This window comes from Phascolarctos cinereus, unplaced genomic scaffold, assembly GCF_003287225.1.
Source record: "Phascolarctos cinereus isolate Bilbo 61053 unplaced genomic scaffold, phaCin_HiC Scaffold_5;HRSCAF=322, whole genome shotgun sequence".
Lineage (NCBI taxonomy): Eukaryota > Metazoa > Chordata > Mammalia > Diprotodontia > Phascolarctidae > Phascolarctos > Phascolarctos cinereus.
This window is the reverse complement of record NW_027555958.1, coordinates 471,197,355-471,222,340: the sequence shown is the minus strand read 5'-3', so window position 1 is coordinate 471,222,340 and position 24,986 is coordinate 471,197,355. Positions and strand designations below refer to the sequence as shown.

The following is a 24,986-nucleotide window of genomic DNA, read 5'->3' as shown; positions in this document are numbered from 1 at the left end:
AGCTGAACACACCACACCAGATGGAATCTGACCAGGTCAGTGCGCAGTGGGGACACTGCTTCTCTGGACACCATGGTGGGGTGTAAGCTCAGCGTGATTTACCAGGCAGCCAAAACAAAAGAACACATTTTGGGGTTGCCTTAAGCGTGGTGCAGCTTCTAGGAACAAGGAAATGATACTACTTCTGCATTCTCTCCTAGTCAGACAACATCCAGAATGTCTTGTTCAATTCTGGGTGCCAGAGTTTGAAGATGCCAATTGGCTGGAGAGGGGGCCGAGCAGGATGATGATGAAGGACCTCGAGTCTTCCTCCCATGAAGGTTAGTTGAAGGGATTGGGAATGTTAAGTCTGAAACATAGTGGGCCAGATCTCTAAATCTATTATCCTATTAAAAGAGAAGATACAGGGAGAGCTACAATGATGCAATGAGAGCTGTCTTGTTCATGTATTTAAACAACTGTCATGTGGAAAAGGGATAGATGTACAGTTGGTCCTAGAGGTCAGAACAAGGAGCAATGAGAAGTTTCAATGAGACAAGTTTAGGTTTTATGTCATGGAAAAAACCCACAATTTCTTAACAATTAGAGCCACAAAAAACTGAAGTGGGCTACCCTGAGAGGCAATGGGCTCCCCATACTCAAGGATTTCAAGAAAAGGCTGGATTGATGGCTTATTGGGAATGTTGATGATCAGATTCCTTTTGAGTTATGGATTGGATTACAATGGTTCTGAAGTCCCTTCCAACTTGGAGATGTTGTGAATCTCTGATTTATTCAGCACCTACCATCGAGGTGAAAGGGATGACTCAGGTAGCTTAAAACTCTAGAGGAGGGAAAAGATTATTGTAGCAGAGTTTTTGTCTCTTCTTCCTCAGCCTCTGTGACAATGTGAACATTTTATCCTCCTACCTCTGACTTCTTTTTGGCCTCTTCAACTTTCTCTTATTTCATCTGTCCACTTCATATAAATTTTCTCCAAGGAACTGTTCTCTTCCTTTTTTATAGCTTATTCTAGGCACTCTCCTCCACTTCCATAGTTCCCATTATCACCTCTATCAATGGGCCACAGCTTCAGAGCTAGAAGAGACCTTACAGGTCATTCAGTTCAAACTCCTCATTTTGCAGATAAGGCAACCAAGACCCAGAGAGAGTAATTGATCTGTCCAGGGTCCAGCTGGTGGCATGCAGCAGAACTAGGACTCAAGTCCAAGTCCTCTGCCCCCAAATGCAGCATTTCCCCCCCAAGACTGCTTCTTTCAGACACACGTGGCCAACCACCTGCTCAAATCCAACATCTCCCAGACCCTCCATGTTTCTTCCCAAATGTACTCCTCCTGCTTACTTTTCTAATTATGTTAGCGGCAGGATCATGGTCTTAGTCACCATGGCTCCAAATTTCAGAATGTCCAACTTTTCACTTTCCTTCATTCTTCATTTCTAATCAGTTGGAACTCTTATTAATCTTTTCTTGAAATCATTCTTCCATCTGTCCTTTTATTTGCCCTCATCACCCTCACTCATGCTCGAATTATAACTATACAATGTACCTGCCACAGTTTCTAAACCAGTCTCCTCCTTCAGTTTCTCTCACCTCCAACCCACCCTATATCTCCCAACCAAATTCTAATTCAAATGCTAATGTGTGGCTGCAATGATTTAATTCCTCTACTCAGATACCTTTAATGGTTCCTCAGTTTCTCTTGATTAAAACAGATTAGCCTGGCCTTCAAGGTTCTCTACAATTTGTCCTCAACCTAATTTTCTAATCTTATTTTAAATTACTACCTTTCATGTAGCCCAGGGACCAGGTAAAACAGATTCCTTGTTCTCTAAACATCTATCAATTCTCTTTTGCCAATTTTAATTTGTCCTTGAGAAGCTCACAGTCAACTGGGGGACACAACATGCAAACAGATGTATGCAAATTAGCGATACAGGATAAATGGGAAGTAATCAAAAAAGGGAAGATGTTAGATTAAGAGAGTTAAGGAAAGGCTTCTTGTAGAAGGTTGGATTTTAGCTGAGACTTGAAGGAAGCTAGGAAAGCTAGGAGGCAAAGATGAGGAGGGAGAACCTTCAAGGTATGTGGGCAAACCAGAGAAAGTGCCTGGAGTTGGGAGGTGGAGGGTCCGGTTGGAGGAAAAGCAAAGAAGTGAGCATCACTGTATCAAAGAAAAACTGGTGGAGAAGCAGCCTGGAGAGGTCAGGGCTGGGGAGGTAGGTTGTGAAGGGCTTTGAATGCCAAACAGAGAGTTTCATATTTGGTCCTGGAGGTGACACGGAGCCACTGGAATTTAATGAATAGAGGGGTGACATGATTGGACCTGGGCTGAAGTTTTAGTTTTATCTGGACACATCACCTTCTATCACGTATGAAAGTTATCTGTGTAGATCTTCTCTTGCCCACTCAATGATAAACTCTTTTGGAGCAGGGATTCCATCATGCTCAGTAGCTGATCAATGAAAATTTTCTGAATGAATGAGTTAGTTCATGAATACTGCTGCTCATGGTTAGTAGAACTGAATTCCATATCCAATTAAAAATCCATAACTAATTACCTTCTGGTAATTACTGTAGTTTATTTTATCATAATTACAAATTAAATTATTAAAAATTAAAAGCTTTAAAATGACATGAGGATTTTGTGTAAAGTTTGTATATAACCCAACCCAAGTTTTGTTAAATAACATGAATTGTGCCCCTTATATAGACCCCATTCATATTAGCTTATAACATGAGATAATTCAAATTTAGACTCTCTGGAGCCCAGACAGATGATGTGAACTACCCAAGGTCACAGAGTGGTCAGTGTCAGGCCAGGATTTGAATAAAAGTCCCCTGACTTTGAGTCTGGCACTTGGTCCCTCTGCCCTTGAACTCTTCTGATTGGCCAATTCCTCCCAGAATTTCCATTTTAAGGAAGAGCCCAGGCCAGGCACAGGCTCATTCCCTCCTTCATTCCTCTCTTCACTCTACTTCTCATTCGAAATTTTCTTCTTCCTCCATCATGATCCCAAGCAGGGAGCTTCACCTTCCTCTGCCCCATTCAATTTCCTTTATGTGTTGACTTTCCTTCCTTGAGGACAGAGATAGCTTTCTTTTTGCTTGTATTTGTATTTCCACTGGGTTCAGTGCCTGGCACAAAGTAAATGCTTAATAAATGTGTGTTAATTTGACTTTCCTGGCTGCAGTCTTCCACATTGCAAAAGTCAATGGTAATAATAAATGGTTTAGAGTATGTCTTATTATAATGTTTCCATCTTTTATAAATTGATTTCAAGTTTTAAAAGAATCACTTCAACTTAAAACTTTTTAAAAAAAGAATATAGTTGGTATTTTCTGATGAAAGTCTTATATTTTTGAAGACTCTCCTTGGCATATATATATATATATATATATATATATATATATATATATATATATATATATATATATATATATATATATATATGTTTAAGGAAATAGTGTCTGAGAAGGTTTGATTCTCAGACTCAGAAGAACAAAAATCTGTAACATAATTAAGATTACAAAGCCTCACCACTGAATTTTGTGGGGATTTTTCTCAGCATTTCTATTTTTCTTATCACCTGTACTGAATAATTTCTGAGTTCCATGTACTGGAAATTAGACAGCTTAATGATATCATTACCACTCTAATGGGAATCCCAATGTTTACACTGCCAAGTAATTTGCTAGAGTCAGTTACAGGTGCATACAAACTTCCTACTTGTTGTTAAACCATGTGGACTTTATTATTATAGTGAAACAGAGAGAATTTTCATTTTTTGTAAATTGTAGGATGCTTCTAAGTAGGGTCATTTCCATGCAGATATTTCTATATTTGAACAGAATTTTAATAAAATTAAGATGGTTTAATTTGTCTACCCCTCTTTGAGATTTCATTTATTAACTAGAACTGGTGGTGAAATGGTTTGCTAGTGTCTGCATTCACAGCATGAAATTGAACAAATACAACATTACTGTTCTTCATACAGGTAGATTGATATGGGATGTACAATATGGCAGAAATACCTGTTGTCACTCAGATTCAAGACCCTTAATTTCTGCATCTGGCCAATCTCTTCAGGAAGAAATTCCAGCTTATTGGAACGCAGTGACATGACTGTGACATTTTTACAACTCCCAATCTGTGGACAAAAAAGGCAAAAGAAACAAAGAAGTTTCATCTTGTCACAATTTGCATATGAATTGCAAGAGTGAGTGTGATTTTCATCTGAATGGAGGCAGTACAGCACAGTGGGAAGGGCCCTGGGCAGGGAGTTGGGAAGACCTGGGTGCTGAGACCATTTCTGATACTTCTTAGCTGCTGGACCCCAGATAAATCCCTTACTTTCTGTGCATCCCTAGCAATTTCCTAAAACTGATCCTGGTTGTTGTTGTGTTGTTCAGTCATGTCAGGCTCTTTGTGACCCCACAAACCATATCATGACAATACTGTCCATGGGGTTTTCTGGACAAAGATCCTGGAGTGCTGTGGCATTTCCTTCTCCAGGGGATTAAGGCAAAGAGAGGTTAAGCTGTGTGTCCTAGGGTCACACCACTGGTAAGTGTCTGAATCCAGATTTGAACTCAAATCTCCTGACTCCAGGCCCAGCACTCTACCCACTGAGCCACCGAGCTGCCTGAGCTACCAAGGAAAAAAATGGCTTGGACGTGTGCTGTTGGAGGGCATTCTTACAAGACAGGGTTCCCTTTCTTGATACAATCACAGATCCTGGCTTATTCACATTTCACATGAATATTTTAGATAATAATAGGTTTCAGTATATTTATTTGAGAAAATTATTTTAATGCCTGCTAATTTCAAAGGTTTTTCTCATGTCACATAATGATGCCTCTTTTCAAAATAATCAATCATCAGGCATTTGTTAAATGCTTGCTATGCACGAGGCCCTGGAATAAGCCTTGGGGACACAAATAAAAAGCAAAAGGCAAAAATAAAAACGAAAAACCAAACTAAAGACCAAAGGTTATATAAAATGATTCAAGAAATTTCTCAAACATGTCTAATGTCCTTCTTGTATAAGAGCTCTTTCCTTAAGATACATGACACGTTCCTGATTATTCATATATTAGGTTCATCATCATTGTCACTGCCATCATAATTATTCTCATCATCATCATCATCATCATCATCATCATCACCATCACCATCATTATCACCATAATCATCATCACCACCATCATCGTCATCTATATCATTGGTCTCATCACCATCATCATCATCATCATCATCACCATCACCATCATTATCACCATAATCATCATTACCATCATCATCGTCATCATCATCACCATCACCATCATTATCACCATAATCATCATTACCATCATCATTGTCATCATCATCACCACCATCATCATTATCACCATAATCATCACCATTATCGTCATGATGCCATCTCTTACTTAGACAGTGTTTTAGGATTTTGTAGTACACTTTCCTTGTAACAAGTCTGCTGACATAAGTATCTCCATCTTACAGGGGAAACTTACTCAAAGTCACACAGCTAGTAAATGGTGGAGTCTGGAATTGGACTCAGGTCTTTTGATTTAAATCTAGTGCAAGATCTCAGCTTTAATACAATATTCATTTAAAATGAGGTCTTCTTATTTAGCATTGCCATTAGCTGTCAAAGTTAGCAATGACATAAGCTCATTTCACTACAAAAGAGGTATACAGATACATTTTCCTAGAGAAATTAATCAAAATTTTGTTCACAAATGAGCCATTCTAATCTAATACTCTATGCTCTGGAAATTTAAAAAAAAGTTTTAATTATCATTCTTTATTAAGGAAATGCTGAAAGAAAGAGGTTGAATTTAAATGTGCACTGAAACTCAATTTTTCATTAAGATATGGAAACTATGTTTTCTAAAAAAAGTCCTTAAATGGAAAACATATTTCTTAAATATATTAGCAAACCTTTTAGGAGAATCTGAAATGTTAGTATTACCAGATTTAAGCCTCATGGCTTTAAAAATAGGAAACATACAAAATAAGAAATTTTTGTCTGAAATAGACACAATACCCATAAAAATAATTTCTTAATTTTTCCAGGAAAATAAAACATGAATAAGTTTTGAATCCTATTCTAAGAAATATAAGCATGTCTTCAATTTTCATTATTTTATTATTATTTTTATTATTGATTTGATTTCCAATTCAGTAATATTTTAATTGACTTAGGAAAAGATTTTTTAAATTCTGGATATACATTCTATTTTTTGAATAATTGAGCACTGTGTTGTGTATGGTGGTATAACCAGGTCTTATCTAGAAAAAAAACATATATGTGCATATATGCAATTATTCTAATGGAATGTTTTATTAGAATAAAGTAGTGACATGACTAAATATAGAAAATATGCTTTATCATTTTTAATTTTCCAAATATGTATTATAATTATACATACTTTCGTATGTCACTTGTCTCCTGAAATAAACAGAATTACATACATTTTAACAGATTTCTACTTATATCACATACCTCATGAATCTATACTGAAGATATCCTTATATAATCAAATAACAGATATATTGATAATTAATGCATAGAAGTTAATTTCTTACTTCTCTAGGTAGTTCTGGGAGAAAATTCTCATCAACAGCCAATGTTCGAAGACTATGCAGGTAACCAATAGTGGAAGGTAAGCTCTCCAGTTCGTTACAGCTGCAGTCAAATTCTTCTAATAAAGATAAACTGAAATTTCAAGCACAGTTTAAAGCATTTCAAATTTTCAGGGGATGAAAATCAGATTCTATAAAGTCGCATGACCCCAATCCTCAAAACAAACTGAGATTTGTCACCTAGTGGTCTCATAAAAAGTTATCTAAATGACCTTGACCAATTTGTTTAAATAGGTCAGTTTAGTTGACAAAGAAAAGCGTGACTTCTCCTTTGAGATAAGCTCTTGTTTGTCCCAAGTTATCATTTTACTTCCGTGCAGAGGCCAGTTATGTCTTACAGGTGACCAAAATAAATTTCTCAAATGCAGGCATGTTTAATTTGTTCTGCAGAATAGTGGTGTCAAAGTCAGAGAGAGATGGAGGCCATTAAGTGGTACAGAAGGAGCTCTGTGGGACACATATTGACTTAGAAAACTATGCAGTTAGGGGTTGAATTTTTGTTATTAATACACCAAACCATTCAAATTGGATAAAAGCTACATATGAATTTGTTGTGGGTGTCTGCTTGATACCTTTGTGACAGAATCACCATTTGCTCAAGGTTGGACTGCTTGCTTGCTCAGCTCAACAGCCACTCAATGGCCACCCCATAGGGCCTGGCAGACCCCCAGCTCTGCATAGCCCAAAGTCGGCTGCCCCTGCTCACCTGGAGACTCAAGTGTCTATAAAAGACTCATTATGTCCCATGCTAACCCTGCTCTTTGTCTTCCTTGAAGACTCACTTCAGGTCTCCTGCCTCCTCTGGGAAACCTTCTAGGGGTCTCTCTCCCTCTCAGATTAGATTGTCCTTGATTATTGGCGTGCATGTGGTATGGCTCAATAGTCAGAGCCTTGAAGGGAGGGACTGTGTTTTCTGTCCTCAGCTATCCCTGCCTTGACTTCAGAGGGCACTTAATGTTTTCTAAATTGAACTGGCAGTTCTCTGTGGGGGCTTGGATTTCCTAGCAAGCCCAAAAGACTGAGGACTTCACTTCTCTTAAGTTTAGAGAGCAGGGCCATTTCTAAGCGTCCTGTGCTAATTGTACAATGTGAATTTCCTCTATGGCAGAGGCACCATTATCTGTTTTCAAAGAGTAGGCTTCTGCTTCTAGAAGAGAAAGCAAAGACTCACAGTGGTCACCAGGGAGACAAAAATGTTCCTTGAAAACAAAACAAAACAAAACAAAAGAAAACACAATCAGAAGGATTCTAATGGAAAAATGAGGAAGATGGATGTAGAGGCAAAGGGCACTGCTAATTCTGCCAGTTTGGAGGGTGGAAGGGTGTGATGTATTAGTGAAAAGGAAAAGGGATCACTGAAAACTTTGAGGCAAGAAACACATCTGAAGCTCTTTCTGAAGAGGAGGGAGTTAGACTTTCTGGAGAAGAAACAGGTGTTGGTTTTCCAAAGTACTATGATGTGGCAGTTGGGAGATACCAAGTGGGAAACCAACCAGTAAGGGTCAGAGGGAGGAAGAGGAGGACTGGTTTGTTGGTTACTGTCTTTTGAGGAACATTGACTCCATTGTGTATTAATGTGACAATAATCATAAAGAGGCCCACTGTCTTCTAAGAGTCCATGCTCAGGACATGATGATGTCTAACAGAGTACTACTACCTATTTTGATGAATCATGTGGGCATAGATGTAGCTGCCTGAAGGATTCTAGAAAATATTGCTAAGGAACACAAAGTGTTGGATAAGAAAAAGAATATGGGGCAAAGGTAGTGATTTCATCACTGTTGATTGAAGACAAAGGTTTTGGAAGGGAAAGGGAGATGTAGGAATAGAACATATGGTTAAAAATATGGCAGCTGAGAATGGTATTTGGACTTCTGGACCAGGGTTTGAAAAATTTAAATGACAGGCTACTGACCAAAGATGGAGTATGCCTAATAAGGGATGGTGAAAATATATTTCCTTGGTGTCTTGAAAGCCTATAATATGGTCTTTAAACTGAAAGGGATGGAGGAGGTAGAAAACCACCTGCTGACATCAATCATGTTAGATACCCTACCTAAACAGTATCTATAATGAGGGAGGAGAATATTAGTAGTAGACAATCCCAGAAATTCCCAAGATACAAAATTCAAGAAAGGTATCAGCCATCAAACATTGCCTCAGATACCCATACAAGCATGTATAAAATACTATGCCGATTAAAATGGTAATATGCCAATTAAAAAAAAGACAAAACAAAACTGGAAGATGGGATTCTGAGCCACTTCAATGATCTTTGAAAGATCCTGGAGAATGGAAAAAGGTCCAGAAGGATTGGAGGAGGGCAAATGTCTCATTTTTCAAATGTGGGAAAAGAATGTAGTCTGCTGTAGTCTGAGGGATTTAACTTCAGTTCCAGGCAAAATTCAAAGACATATTAAAGAGATCATGGGATAGAATTACCATTTTAAACATTATTAAATACACACACACACACACACACACACACACACACACACATCATACCTGACTAATCTCACTTGCTTTTTGGGTGGAGTTAAAAGGATGGTAGGTCATAGGAATGCTATAGATATAATTTACCTATATTTTAGCAAAGCATTTGAAAATATATGAGGAGCTATTCTCTGTGTGAAAGCTATAGAGATGTATGCCAGATCAATTCAAATAGAAACAGGGGCCACTAAATTACATGTAAGTCTCCCTGCGTGCTGCACATTGACTTAGAAAACCATATAGTGACATTATGTTTTCTTGGATTTTTATTTAATTTGTTAAATATTTCTAATTACTTTTAATCTTGTGTGTTCTCCAGGAAGTACTGTGCCCCTAAGTGGCTTAAAAATAGTGTGTTGGACACATCTGGGCTAGAAAATGGTACAAGCAAGGGGTTTGGAACTGTGTGAAAGGTTGGACCAAAGGAGAAGATAATGGTTGATGGCACCTTGGAAGAGGGTCTCCAGGAGGAGGCCCTAGAGATCTTAGCTTTGCCATCTATTATTTAACAATCTTTTACCAATAATTTAGATGAAGGAATATGAGACATTTGAAATGTATAGATGATATGAAGCTGGGAGGAATATTGAAGACATTGGATGAAGTAGGTTTTGAGGTTTATGTACTTAAAATATTTTATTTTTAGTTTTCAACATTTGCTTTTATAAGATTTTGAGTGCTAAATTTCTTCCCTTCCTCTTTTTACTGTTCTCTCCCCAAGAGAGCATGAAATCTGATATAGACTATACTTGCATGATCATATTAAACATATTTCCACATTAGTCATGTTATGAAAGAAGAATCAGAACAAAAGGGAAAAACCATGAGAAAGAAAAAAACCCAACAACAAAAGAGAAAATAGTATGTTTCAATCTGCACCAGATAATGGAATTCTTTCTCTGGATGTGGATAGCATTTTCCATCATGAGTCTTTTGGAATTGTCTTGGATCATTGCATTGCTCAGAAAAGCTAAGTCTGACAAAGTTGGTCAGCACGCAATATTGCTATTACTATGTACAGCGTTTTCCTGATTCTGCTCACTTCACTCAGCATCAGTTGGCTTACGTACTTTTCAAAGTTATTTATGGTTTTTTTTCATGAAAATAAGAATCTCATGCTATAAATGCAATTTGTAGGATGGATATACATATGCTTTATATGCCAGCTACAACTATCTGTAATAGAATACTAATACTAGTAATTCTAACAATGTATTCTAACTTTCTCCATAGAAGTTGGACATTTCCTCAAAAATGTGGTTTCTTGTGAATTGAACAAACTTCTACAATGATGAGCTGTTGTCCTTTAATGTCTTTACTCTTTTCCTAAAACTGGGTAATGTTAGCTACCTGCTTTCTCTTTCTATTGCCCAGCTGTTACTGAGCTATCAGTTCTGTATAGCAGTTATTTTATTCACCTTACGTAAATGCCAAGCAATTACAACAGTTTCAAGCTTACTTACTAAAGTAAACTACTGATAAGAAATTAAGCCATTAAAAAATTTGAAATGAACACATGAAAAGTCATTGATTGTAATTATTACCAAGTCCTTCAGAAGTTTAAGTGCTTTAAAGCAATGGTGATAATAAGGAGGCCAAAGAACCCCAGAACTGGTTTAACCAGCAAACACTTGAATTCTTTGCCATGTAGAGACCTAGCAATGAAGGGCAAAACCAATTTAGAATAAAAACTCATATCTAAAACCTTACAGAGGATGATGGTAGATTATAAGCAAGATCACATTACAGAACTGTGAAGAGGTAGAGGAAAATGTGTATTAAGAAAGCCAGACACAGCCCCCAACTAAGCTAGCTCATTACAAGAGCATTTAGAAATAAAACTAAGAGAACAAAAGAAAGCCTCTCAATTGCCTTCAAGTGGAACACCTTAAAACTAGGAGGACAAAAGAAAGTCCCATTCCCTCCTCCAAATGGAACACATCTCTCAGTGTTTCCATAATGATCTATTTTAATAATTAATGACTGGGGAACAACCACATTAGGAGTTCAACACCTCTGTCCTGGATGTACTAGGATAAGGAAAAGGAAAAGAGCTGAAGAAAATAAAGTCAGGAAGGTCAGCTGGAGAAATCCAAGTATGTAAGGACTGCAACCCTCCTGGAGGCAACAGCATTGTGGAAACACTGAGAGAAGAATTCTCAAGTCATCTGAAAGAAGAGAAAATGTCATACAACTGGAGGGAAGAACGATGTTGAAAAGGTGGAGTTTTACATTATGAACCTCAGAAGTGACTGGATGGAAATGACAGTAACAAGACACTCAGATGATGCTTTCTCAAGCCTATACGCTTTTGATGAGTATAATCTTCTCATACACACGTAGCTGTTCACAGGTGGTCTCCCCTGTTAGAATATGGCTTCCTTTATGGCACAAACCATGTTTTTGCCTTTCTTTGGATCCCTGTGCTAAGCATTCGGGACTATAAAGATGGGTGAAAATAGTCCCTGCCTTCAGGGAGTTCATGGCCTAATGGGAGAGGCAACATGCAAACACCTATTTATGAACAAGCTCTGATTTGGAGCAGTTGGGTGCATCTCAAAGGGAAGGCACAGCTAGAATTTAGAGGGATTAGGAAAAAGTTACTGTAGGAGGTGGGATTTTTAGCTGAGCCTTAAAGGAAGTTAGAAAACCAGGAAGTAGAGATGAGAATGGTGAACATTCTAGACATGGGGGATAGCCAGAGACAATCCACAGAATTATCTTGTTGGGGAGTCAATAATGGGAAACTTTGCTCTACTCGGTCAAACGCTGTCTTAGCAAACAAGGAAGGGTCTGGGGGCCTCACCACCCTTCATCTGTGTGACCATGAAGATGAGGACTGAGAGAGAATATCACAGGTAGACACCTGCTGTCTCCCTTCTTCTGGACCCTTTCAAGAAAAGAGAAAGGAGACGAGGCTGAGAGTGCTTGGAATGGTCTTGATTGTATTTGCTGAGTAATAGCAAGTAACAGATTATTTCAAAGAATTTGGCACCCTTTTCTCTTTCAGGTATCTTAGGTTCTCAGAATTGTGCTGCCTTGATACTGAACCATCTCTGTGGAGAACCTGGCAGAATTATGGTCTTCTACTATAGTCTCCAAGCACTCAAGGTAAGCTCCATTCCATGATGAGGCTCCAGAGGAGGACACTGTGTTTTTGGGGTTTTTTGTTTGTTTGTTTGTTTTTTCTGTTTTTAGGCAATTGGGGTTAAGTGACTTGCACAGAGTCACACAGCTAGTAAGTGTCAAGTGCTTGGTCTGAGGCTGGATTTGAACTCAGGTCCTCCTGACTTCAGGGCTGGTGCTCTATCCACTGCACCACCTAGCTGCCCCCAGGAGAAGGAGACTGTGGACCCAAGGAGTTGGCCCGGACTATCTGTGAAGGCCCTTCCAACTCTAAGAGTCTGAATCTCTAGAAATCACTTCTACCACTGGAATAATTTTTCTTTTTGGTGAGGCAGTTGGGGTTGAGTGACTTGCCCAGAGTCACACAGCTAGTAAGTGTCAAATGTCTGAGGCTGGATTTGAACTCAGGTCCTCCTGACTCCAAGGCCAGAGCTCTATCCAGTGAGCCACTTGGCTGCCCCCTGGAATTATTAAAGATAACATTTAACCATCTATATGTTATAGTCATGAATATGGGGAGAAATTCAGGCCCACAAAAATACATAAAATAAAATTTGACCATCACACATATAGGTTTTGACAATGCATCCCAGAGTTTAAATAATTAATCCTGAGGATTATTGCATGCCTCAGCTGAAACCACACATTCATTCATGACACTTAAATTCCATTTGAGTTATACACTTTCTTCGATAGTTATACTCAATAATTTCTGTGAGGCTGCCATTACATAACAAAGCTCATAAAACCATTATATTTTGTGTTGAGTCTGATGTTTCCTGCAATGCTGATTTGGTAACAAAATAATGTGACTACAACATTTAGTAACTGTCACCAGGGTGCAGTCAAATAGGGTGATGGCTGTCACTACCTGTAGATACAGATACATCTCTCAAGTTCAAATATTGTACTTAATTCCATTTGTGAAGTGACCTTTAAAAAAACAAATAGAAAACTATCAATTCACATTATTTCAAACCTCATACCAATCCACGTGAACAATCAACAGATTGCAATGAGCACCTGCTTAGGGGCAGCATGGTGTTGTGGAAAAAATGCAGGGCTTGGAGTCAGGAGAACCCTAGGTTCGAATTGCTCCTCTGATACTTGCAAGCTGTATGACCATGGTTAAGTCAGTTAACCTCTCTGAGCCTTAGCTTCCTCCTCTGTAAAATGGGGACAATAATGTCTGTAGTACCTAGCTCACAGGCCGTTGTGAGGATCAAATGAGAAATAGTGTCTGAAGTGCTTTTAAAGCACCAGAGAAATGTCAGCTGCCATGTGGGAGGCCCCTAGAGGGAGATGCAAGAAGGAAGCCAGATTGTCTGGAAAAAGAGGTTACCATACAGTTGGGAAGAGAACATGGATCAGGTGAAAAGGCAACCAAGAATAGAACAGAAAAACGTTCAATAGAATGCAAGAAGTCACAAGGAAAATGATGGTCAAATGAGAAGGAAATGGTTTAGACCAATGGTCTAATATAACGTTATGTTAGGTTTTATATACATATACATCTATATGTATAATATTATGCTATGTTTTATATACATATACGTATATAATGTTATGTTATGTTTTATATACATATATATATAATATGCTATGTTTTATATACATATACATATATAATGTTATGTTATGTTTTATATACATATACATCTATATATAATATTATGCTATGTTTTATATACATGTATATAATGTTATGTTATATGTTATATATGTATATGTATGAGAGAGAGAGAGAGAGAGAGAGAGAGAGAGAGAGAGAGAGAGAGAGAGAGGGAGAGAGAGGGAGAGAGAGAGATTCAGCTTGAATAATATCTAAAATACTAATTGCTGCTGCTGCCCTCACCTGCCCTACCTGTCATATATTCACAGGCCACATTCAGTAAGCACGGTGACCCAAGGGAAAAGTGGGCATGCTACAGCTCAGAATTGTGGCTGGTGACTCTCACTCAGTTCACTTTCCATGTGTCCTATCTTACAGTCTGTGCATGCCTGTTAAGTCAGTTTCTGGATTATATTCTCCAGTTTTAACTAAACCAATCCTCACAAAATGGACAAATGGCTTAAAAAGATTACTATAAAGAAACTACAGTTTGAAAATGGGACTAACGAATAATGTGAACAAAGAGAAAATGGTACTGCTAACCCTTCTCTTGCTCCTCGGCTGAAATCTTCATCAGTCACGTTCCAAGGTAAAAATGACAACTGAGTCAGATAGAACAAGAAGCTGGCTTCCCAAATTCAAAATTCTCAAGGTACTGTGCAACATGGACTTATATACCTACTATTCCTAATGTTGAACTTTGCCTAACGTATTTATTGCACTTTGAGATACTAGCAAATGATAGTATGAAGCCATTGCAATTTAAAAACTAAGCATCCAGAACATGAAGATGAAACTACAATTGTTTTCAGTCATGTTTAAAACCACCCAGGCTTGCAAGCTAGGTCACTCTACTCCTCATTCTCTCTAGTTTTATATTTCTATTTGTTTTTATAGGGTACATAATCTATTAGTGCTGTTGTACATGTATGTAATATATAAATATACATTTTTATATGTGAGCTAAAAATCTTTCATTAATAGCATGAGTGGTCAAATGCATGCTATGAGAGTTCATTGGAAGGAAGGAGAATTATGGATTTCAGAGTGTTAGAAAAACTTCACTAAAAGGAGGAATTAAGTTAGATGTTGAAAAATGGGTTTGATTTGTATAAGTGGCGAGAAAGTGAAAAACATCCTCTGAGTAGTAATGATAATGGACAGAAGGACAAGAAGAGTGGACAGTGGAAAGGAAATGGTAAGAGCAGAGGTAAGAGCAGTAATGACAAAGGAAGAAGGAGAGAGAGAAGGAAGAAAAGATGGTAGGGAGGAAGGATGGGACAGAGGAGAAGCAGAAGTAAGATGTATTTCAAATAGAGGAAGTTTGTTAGAGAGATGGGTCAGAACAAGTTAAAAATTGCGAGCCCTTAGGATCCTCCGGTATCTGGTTCCAACTTCCGTTTCCACCCATTTGTCCTATGACTCCCTTTGGCATGTACTAGGTGCTAGTCAATCTGTGCACTTCCAGGCTGTTCCCTGCACACATTATTCCATCCCACACATTTCTCCTCTTTAGCTGTGCCTTGAAGAATCCTTCTTTTTCTTTCAGGCTCAGCTCTTTCAGGTGTCATCTTCTCTATGAAACTTTCTCTTATGACCCCAGTTATAACCTCAGTGTTCTCTCATTCTTCTAATTATTTGTATTCATCACCACCTCTAGTAGAACATATGGTCATCGAAGGCAGGGCCTGCTTCATTTTTATCTTTCTGTTCCCAGGGTCTGGCAGGGAGCCTTCTATGTAGGTGCCTAAGGAATGTTTATTTAATTAGATTGTTTTGGAGGGCCCTGAATGCAAAGTGAAGGGGCTTGAATTTTACACAACAGTAAGGTGTGGATTTCCTAAAAACTTAGAAAGGCTAGTCTGGTGGGCTTTAGATTAGGAGCTTCTTTAAAGCAGGGATTATCTTTTGCATTTCTTCGGACTCCCAATGCTTAGCCCAGTAGTAGCACATAGCAGGTACTTAATAAGCGTTAGTTGGCTGACTGGGAGTATGTAATAAAAAATATATTTAAAATACATAATTTATGACAAAATTCCCAACCCAGTGACTCCACATTTGGTGATTCATTGTTGGGAAAAGTTACCTGCCATAATTTAGAAGGCATTATTGATTTTAAGAAAGCAGAGACAAGAAACTAAAGATTAGGAGCATAGACTGTCTGGCTTCATCCTTCCTTTTTTATTCTCTCTCTATTTTCTCACTTGGTGACCTCATCAACTCCCATGGGCTTAATTATCATCTCAGTGTAGATTACTCACAAATCTTTATTGTCTTTTCTGAGTTCCAGCCTCATAGCTCCAATTGCCTATTGGATATTTCAAACTGAATTTTCTACAGGCTTCTCAAATGCAAAAACTAAAATAATTAAAAATGAAAATCATTATCTTTTCTTTCAAACTCACCTCCCTCCCTAAGTTCCCCAGGTTAATCAAGGATACCACCAGCCTTCTTGGAATTATCCTCCCTCTCCCTTATTCCACATAACTAACCAATCATGGCTGCCTCACAGCATTGTCCTAGGGGCTGAGGATACAGAGACAACACCCTGCCAAATGTCCCTGCTCTCAAGGAGCCTGCAGTCTGCTGCCAGAAACAACAAACACTGGGGAGATAAAGACAGGAAGTGGCCCTGGATCTGAGCTTTGAGAAGGCCAAGGATTCTATGAGAGAGAGTTGAGGGAATGACAGCCTGGGAAAAGGCACAGAGCTGGAAGCTAGGAACAGCCCACAGAGCAGTGTGGGCCTTCTGTAGAAGGATGCAGAGGAATGGATGGAAAGGTAAGCCAGAGACACATTCTGAAGGGCTTTAAAAACCCAATGGAGAAGTTGGCATTTTATCGTAGAAGCAAAAGGATGACACTAACTGTTTTTGAGCTTGGGAATAACATGGTGTTTTAGGAATATCATTTTGGCAGTTGTGTGGAAGATGCATGGAAAAGGGGACAGACTGGAATTGAGGACAAGGAATTGAGGAACAAAGGTGCATTTCATGTATGGCAGAAAACCGGTGCAACGTCAAAGAGGCAGCAGAAGGAATGTCATATACGAGGAATAACGGGGAGGCCGCTCGGCACAGTGCCCAGCACATAGTAGGTCCTTTACTAAGTGCTTGTTGATTGACAAAGAGTGTGTGAAAATGAGTGATATGCATTATGCAGAGATTGGTGGAATTGAGGTGTGTTGTGAAGAGTTCTGAACCTAAACAAGACTCAGGAGCACCGGGTGCATTGAAGAGAGGAATTCCATCGTTAGAACTGTGCTTCAGGACAATCAACTTTGCAGCCATGTAGACTATCTACAGGTGGGCCATTGTAGTGCTCCAGGTGGGAGGAGATGGGGGCCTGAGCAGGGAAGCAGCTATGTGAGGGGAGGGCAGGTGAGATGGCAAATTGAAAGTTGGAAGGGCCTCTGGAGAGCCATTCCTCCAACCTCCTCACATTATACATGGGGCCCAAAGAGAGGAAGAGATCGTCCTAGGGCCACACACTGCTATGAAGTGGTGGAGGCAGGATTCCAAGCCAGGCATTCTACCTCCAGACCAGGGTTATTTCAGCTCTATCTACAGATGTCACAAAGAGGAAGAGGAAGGCTAGCCAACATGCTGAATGGCTCCAAAAGATCTCGGCAGCTTAGAATGTTGGGCTGAATCTAATAAGATGAAAAGAGAGAAAAATAAGGCCTAAACTTGGGTTCCAAAAGCACTTTTACAAGTGTAAGACTGGTGGGATATATCAATTCAATGGAAAAAGACTTGGGGGTTTTAGTGAATGGCAAGCTTATACCTCTAGTAAGGTAGGGTGGCCAATTGTATACTGTATTGGGAGAGAAGCCCCTGCTCAGGTCTAGGGAGGTGAGAGCCATCCTACAGTCCAGCTCACACCATGTCTGGGAGTTCAATCTGGGCACCACATTTCAGGAAGAACCCTGATGTCATAGAGCACACCTAGAGGTTGACTAGAATGATGAAAGGCCCAACATCAGGTCTTATGAGGTTCACTTAAAGGAAGTGGAAGTACATAACCCAGAGAAGAGAAGACTTAAAGGGGACAGAACCATCTTCAGTTATTTGAAATAAAGAGCAAAGGTTACAAAACAGGAAGATTTGGGCTTCATTGAAGCAATGATTTCCAAACCCTTAGAACTAGTCCTGGGTGGAAGGGCTGCTTTGGGAGACTCTTGGTTCCACCAGAATTGGAGCCTCCTATAAAACACAAGAGATGACCACTTCTGGGTTTGTTGCAGAGAAGTTCTGGGCTGCCTTCCAACTCTAACAGTCTGTGATTTGGGGATTTCAATGATAGCAATTTTCAGAAACCATCAATATAGGTAAAATTTAAATCAGGATCTTTTTAAGAGTAATTAAAATTGTAGATACTTTGTTTCTTCTATTTTGCCACAAAGCTGCATTGAACAGGACTACTCTGAAGAAAATATTAAAGTCCAGTAGTGAAGTTTATGTTCTCTCAGGCATTGGAGGATGCCTTTTTAACAAAAATGTCATGCACTGCTGGGTCTATATGGTTATGCCAGAACAAGCCACTGAAAACTTAAAAAAACTGTCCCTCACAGAGATGTCTTTTCTGCACAGTGCCAAACATGTAAATACAGGCAATGACATTATTTTTCATATGAACATTTCTCATAATTAAAAACTCTGTCGCAGAACTAACAGCATGAATTTAACATTTCAAAATAGAATATTTATGTAATTGCCTCCATGTAGCTCAAATATCTACATGACTCAATGCACTTTCCATTTTTCATGAGGTTGTCTTGACATAACATGGGTCCAGCTGAATACTGAGCTTGATATAAGAAAGGCAAGATCTCTTGCTTAGCTATTTTCATTATATTTGCACAACAGATTGTATATTTTTCCTACCAAAATACTTTGCCTCAAGAGCTGCTGGTACATCAACTTAATCATCACCATTAATCATTCAAAAACGTCCTGCGAATGTGTGAGTTGACTGCCATGATGGAGCACACTGTCGATTTTCACAGCAGCTACACATCTCTTGGGAACCAATTAAAATTCAGTGACAGGCAATACCCAATGAAACGAGTTATTTGATATAAAACCAAGGGAATCCCTTCCAATTGTGGGGAATAGAGTAAATCACCAGCAATCTAAACAAATCACCAAAGACAATTCTCAGATATTGAAACACTCTGAGTGAAAAATGGAAAATATTATCTTTAGGTTTTCTAGCAGATGAGAGTTTTGTAGAGTTGTGGTGGACTTAGTTCAGGAAAGCAGTGTTTTTAATAATACATTTAATACATAGTAGCATTCATCATTTGAAAAGCACTTTTCTCACAGATGTGTCACGTAACAAAATGGGAATTCAATTTCATCTCCTGGCCTAGAACTAAGACAGTAGGTAATAGACTGCAAAGGTAGATGGGTCCCAGATAATGGAGGGTTATAGATGCTAGGCTGAAGATTTTTTAATTTTTATCCTAAAAGCCAAAGGAAGCCTTTGAAAACACATGAATACTGGGGTGATGTGGTCAGATTTGTGTTTTAGGAAAAATCTGTTTGACTGTTGTATGGAAAATGGATTGGGGAAGGGCTAGGGAGAGGCAGAGCAATTAGAAAAAACATGTAGTAGTACAAGCGAGACATGAGAGTCTCTGAGCTAGATTTGAGGCTCCATGAATGGAGAGAAAGGGGCTTATTTGAGAGATGCTGTGCAGTTATGATGATCAAGACTTGGTAACTGAGTGGATTGGGTGTATGAGGAAGAGGGAAGTGTCAGAGATGATTTTAAGGAATCTACTCAACCAGCCCTGAGCACTGCTGATCTACATTCTTGCATCTCCAACTGTCTATTTGACATCTCGGACTGAAGGTCCCACAGACATCTTAAACACATATTCTAATCAAACTCATTATCTTTGCCTCCAAACGCTCCCCCCACCAACTTCTCTACTACTGCTGAAGGTATCACCATCCTCCCAGTCTCTCAGGCTCCCAGCCTAAGAGTTATCCTGGAGTCATCACTGTTTCTTACCTCTCATATCCAATATGGTGCCAAGACCTGTTAATTCCACATCTGTAGCATCTATGGAATATGCCCCCTTCTCTCCTCTGACTCTGCCCCCCACTCTGGTACACTTGGACTATTGCTATAGCTGCTGGGGGTGGGGTGCTCCTGCTGGCTTCAAATTCTGCCCATCTTCCATCCAGCCACCAAAGTGATTTCCCTAAAACACAGGTCGGATCCTGCCCCCCCCCCCAAACACACAAACTCCAGAATGGCTCCCTATCACCTGCAGGATTAAATACAAAGTCCTCTGGTTTCTGTTCAAAGCCCTTCATAGCTCAGCCTCCCACATTCCCGGTCTTCTTGTACCCTCTACATCCTCTTCCATCTGGTGCCTCTGGTTTCCTTGCTCTCCCACGAAAAGGTTACTGTGTCTCTTGGCTCCAGGCATTTTCTCTGGCTATCCCCCATGCTTGGAATGCTCTCCCACCTCATCCCTGCTTCTTGGCTCCCCCAGCTTCCTTTAAGTCTCAGATGAAATCCTGTGTCCTGAGAGAAGGCTTTCCCAATCCCTCCTTCTCAATTCTAGCGTCTTTTTCCTTTTGATTACTTCTTACAGACCCTGCCTACAGAGCTTACTTCACAGACTTGTTTGCATGCCGTCTCCCCCATCAGATTGTGAGTTCCTTGAGGACAGGGACTATGTTTTGCTTTTTTTTTATATTCCCTCGCTTTGTGTCCCCATCAGAAAGCCTGCCACATCAAATATGATTTCACTTTTATCTCATCATTTTTGATTCTATTTTTGTGTATGTTAAAAAATATAAGTAATTATTAGTTCAATACTATATGTGTGTAACTTCTACAGGGACGAGAGCTCTGTATGTGTGTGTGTGTGTGTGTGTGTGTGTGTGTGTGTGTGTGTGCTGGGGGTTTAAGCTTGAACATTTTTTGCTAATGGGGGACACAATCACAAGTGTGTAAAGTACTGCTCTTGGCACTCACTATTTTAGCTCTTACTGTGAAAATCATTTGACCTTTTCGATTTTTTAAGTCATGAATTTTCTCTGACTTGCTTTTTGGGAACTAAGGTAATTAGTTTATATTTCAAATGGAACTATAAGTAGGAAAAGTATCAAGCACTTTACTAACTCAATCTGATAATAAACATTTTTTCAAGTGTCTACTATGTGTGAAGCTCTGTGTTAAGCACTAGGGATATAAAAATAGACAAAGACTGTGCCTTCCCTTGAGGAGCTTGCAATCTAATATGGAGACAATATGGAAAGAAACGTATCTGTATCTGTATCTATTTATATCTATATCTGTATATCAAGCTATATACAGGATAAGCAGGAAGTAATTCATAAAGGGAAGGATGAGAATTAAGAAGAGTTAGGAAAGGCTTCCTGTAACAGATGGGATTTGAGTTGGGACTTAGAAGAAGCCAGGGAAGCCAAGAGGTAGAGTCAAGGAGGCAGAGCATTCCAGGCATGGGGGAGGGGGTGGGGCCTAGAGAAAATGGCCAGAGTCAAGAGATGGAGTGTCTCATTCATGCCACAGCTGGGAGGCCAGTGTCACTGGCTCAGAGTACGTGGCAGGAAGTAAGGGATAAGAAGACTGGAAGGGCAGGAGGGGGGTAGGTTAGGGAGGGTTCTGAATGCCAAACAGAGCACTTTGCTCCCAGAGGTGACAGGGAGCCAATGGAGTTTACTGATTTGGGAGTGACTTGGTCAAACCTGTGTTTTAGGAAAATCACTTTGGTGGCTGAATTGATGTATAAAAAACAGATTCTTTTTTCCTTTGGAATTATTGAAAAGAATTAAAATAGTATCTAAGAATTTTTACAAGAATAAGAAAGGGTAGAAAAAATTCCATAGATTGATGAAATTATCTTGTTTTGAGTTTATCTCAAGATAAAGCAGACTACACCATGCTATCCCTACAACGGGAAACCTCATAGAATCACTGAAGATGACTTATGTAATTGTAGAGATAAATGTAATGTTTGGAAGACAGCACGATGAGAGTAAAGAGTAATGAAGTTTTTTTTGCTACCTCTCCAAAAGCTGAAGCATGCCAATTCAACAGAAATCAATAGTCAATGAAATCATCCAGTTTTCTAATTTAATAATGCAGCCTCTAATTTCTGCCTGAAATTGAAGCTCCCCTGTCAAGGCTGTCCTGTTTTCTGAAAAGCAAGATGTTTTCCCTTCTCCATTTCTGATGCCTTTCCATTATCCATACTCCACCATATTGGAGGCACCACACACACAACTGGAACCAGATTGAAATGTCATTGGGAAATATTTAACAAAATAAATACAAATACAACAGAACATAGATAATGTTAACATGTAGATTTCTAAGTCAGTCTGTGCTCTCAGGGATCCTCATGTCCCTGTTTCTATTTGGCTCCAACAGCACTTTAGCATCCCATGCCCCTGAGGAGTACTCAGTCTCCATCCCCATCCACCTGCATTTCCAGTTCCTGTGCTGGAGTTCATCTGGCCCAGATGCCCTACATCCATGAGGGGCAGCTAGATCCTCTTTTACTATCTCCTTGCTTATTTTGGACATCAATTATGCATTAGCCAAATTTGTGCTGAGTATTTTCCAAGGCAGAGAAAACAAATGCAAACAATAGCTGAGAATTTCTGCCTTCTTCCCATTGCTTATGTTCTCCTGGAATAAGATACGAGAGCAAGATGTTGATTTTATCTACTCTTAGGTATAATTTTCAAATAAATCTTTATTCCTTTCAGATAATTCCATGGGTCCATCTTCAAGTATTTTTACCAAAAATTTGAAATCCTAGCTGAAAGAAATTAATTTACTCTTATTAGTCAAATGAAATTGCAGTAAAATCTTTTTCCCCTGAAGTAAAATACTAAGTATATCAGGAAATATTCATATGTAGGCTACAAAGATTTATTAAAACAGGGCATGCCAGCATAAATGAGCATTTAATTTTACAATGCTCCTTGGTTAGAGCAAAAGACTCATGGTATCTTTAAAAGACTGGTAAGAATAAATGTAAATTGTTTGTGAAGCATCCACGTCAATTGTAAAAAAGTATTTGTCAACAAATGACTGAATTCAGGTAGTAAAAGAATGTCTTGATATAGAATTAAAATTAAAATAATTTAAAATTTCAACCATACTTTTGTTGAAAATGTCAACAATTTTTTAAAAAACATTTTTCATTTCTAGCTTTAGGGATACGAATTTGTTCGATACATCTGTACTTACTTTCCAATTGCATTGGGTAATACGGTAAGTTGATTGTCATCTACTTTTAGAGTAGTTAGTTTTTTCAACAGTCCTAAAAAAGAGAAGGAGGGTTGTTAATACACAAGAGCAGATTTACATTAAACTTTGTTTTAAAAACAAAAGGAATCACTTGTCACAAACACATATTACACATTATTACCTATACGCTGCTTAAATAAACACACAGAGAATTCTAGGTGTCACAGAAGATAGAGCGCTGGGCCTGAAGTCAGGTGGTTTTCATCTTTGTGAGTTCAAATAGTTACTAGTAGTGTGACTCTGGGCCAGTCACTTAACCCTATTTGCCTCAATTTCCTCATCCATAAAATGAGCTAGAAAAGGAAATGGTGAATCATTCCAACATCTTTGTCAAGAAAACCCCAAATGGGGTCACAATGAGTTGGACACAAATGAAATGGATAAACCACAACTAAATTCAATTCAATTTAGCAAGTACTATATACAAGGCAGCATGGTAGGTGCTAAGAATATAAAAAACAAAATGAAAAACTGCTCCAACAAGCATCCAATCTTCCAGGGATATAAGCTATTTTCACAGATTAATGACTACAGTATAATTTGAAGAGGGTGAACTAAGAACTGAATAGGTCAGGGAAAGTTTCTCATCTGAGGTGCTTCTTAAGATGAGCCTTGAAGGAAACTAAAGATTCTGGAAGCCACAGGAGAGGAGAGAGCGTGTGCAGGCATTGAGGACTTTCTAGGTTTAGAAAATTCATTCAATTTAATGGGAGTCCTGGGTAAAATGTATGGAACTTGAGCTCTATAAGAGTTTGAGTTGACAATCTCTTCTGCGACACAAAAGAAGAGCAAATCTGAGTTTAAGCCTCTCTGGTACTAGACTGTTACCTGCTTGAGCCCAGGGACTGAGTGTTACTCTTGCCGTAATAGGGATTCAAATAGTTTTTTAATCAATGAAGAATAGCTACTAAAATTATTGTTATGCATTTCCAGAAGGATGACGCACAGGCATTTAAAATTCATTATGTCCAAAACAGAATCCATTCTTTTTTAGGTAGTACCAACCTTTCTTCCTAACTTTCCTTTTTTTTCCCAGAGAATCCCACCATCCTTTCAGTCATCTAAGTACAAAGCCTTGGAATAATTTTTACCCCCTCATCACCCACCTCTCACCTCCCACCTCCTTATACAATCAGTTGCCAAGTCTCATCAAATATAGCCCTATAATATCTCTTTCCTCTGTCTCTTTCTCCTCCTCCTCCTCCTCTTTCTCTCTATGTATGTATATGTTTTATGTGTGTATGTTGTGATAACTGTATTTCCATATAATTTGTTTGCTTTGTAATCCTATGGATCTTTTTTTATGCATTTAAAACCATCATCCTGAGAAGGGCTCCGGAGGCTTCCCCAGACTGACAGCAGCCAAAAGCATGTATGACACAACAAAGATGACGAACTCTTGCTTCCTGCTGGGAATGCAGCCCATCCTTCTAAATCTTAGGATGACTCACTCCTTTCGCACTCATTTTAAGAGTCTCCTTTTACACAAGTCTGTGGATTTGCTCCACCTATTAGTGTTGCCTCTCCCCAATTCCTTTGACATATATTTATATTTATATAAATGAGGTAATATTGGTAAAGCACTTAGCTTTGTGATTGGCACATAGTAGGTACTTAATAAATGCTTATTCCCTCATTCCTTTACTTCCATGTGTACATTTTGTTTTTCCCCAAAGAAAGTCAGGTCTTTGAGAACAAGGGCTTTTAGACTCCCGTCACTGTCCCTTCAGCACTTAGACACTGCCTGGCACAGAGTAGGCATTCATTAAATTTCTGTTGATTAATTGGTTGACTGAT

The 24,986-nt window shown here is 38.9% G+C and overlaps 1 protein-coding gene across 1 annotated transcript in view; it reads right to left on the bottom strand.

The window, feature by feature from the left end:
- The window catches only part of LRRC7 (leucine rich repeat containing 7), a 588,365-nt gene that overhangs the window by 131,649 nt on the left and 431,730 nt on the right, over positions 1 to 24,986 (bottom strand). The window contains 3 exon segments of the mRNA XM_020993127.2: positions 4,034 to 4,149; positions 6,597 to 6,726; positions 23,130 to 23,202. Coding sequence (XP_020848786.1) covers positions 4,034 to 4,149; positions 6,597 to 6,726; positions 23,130 to 23,202 — 319 coding nt within the window.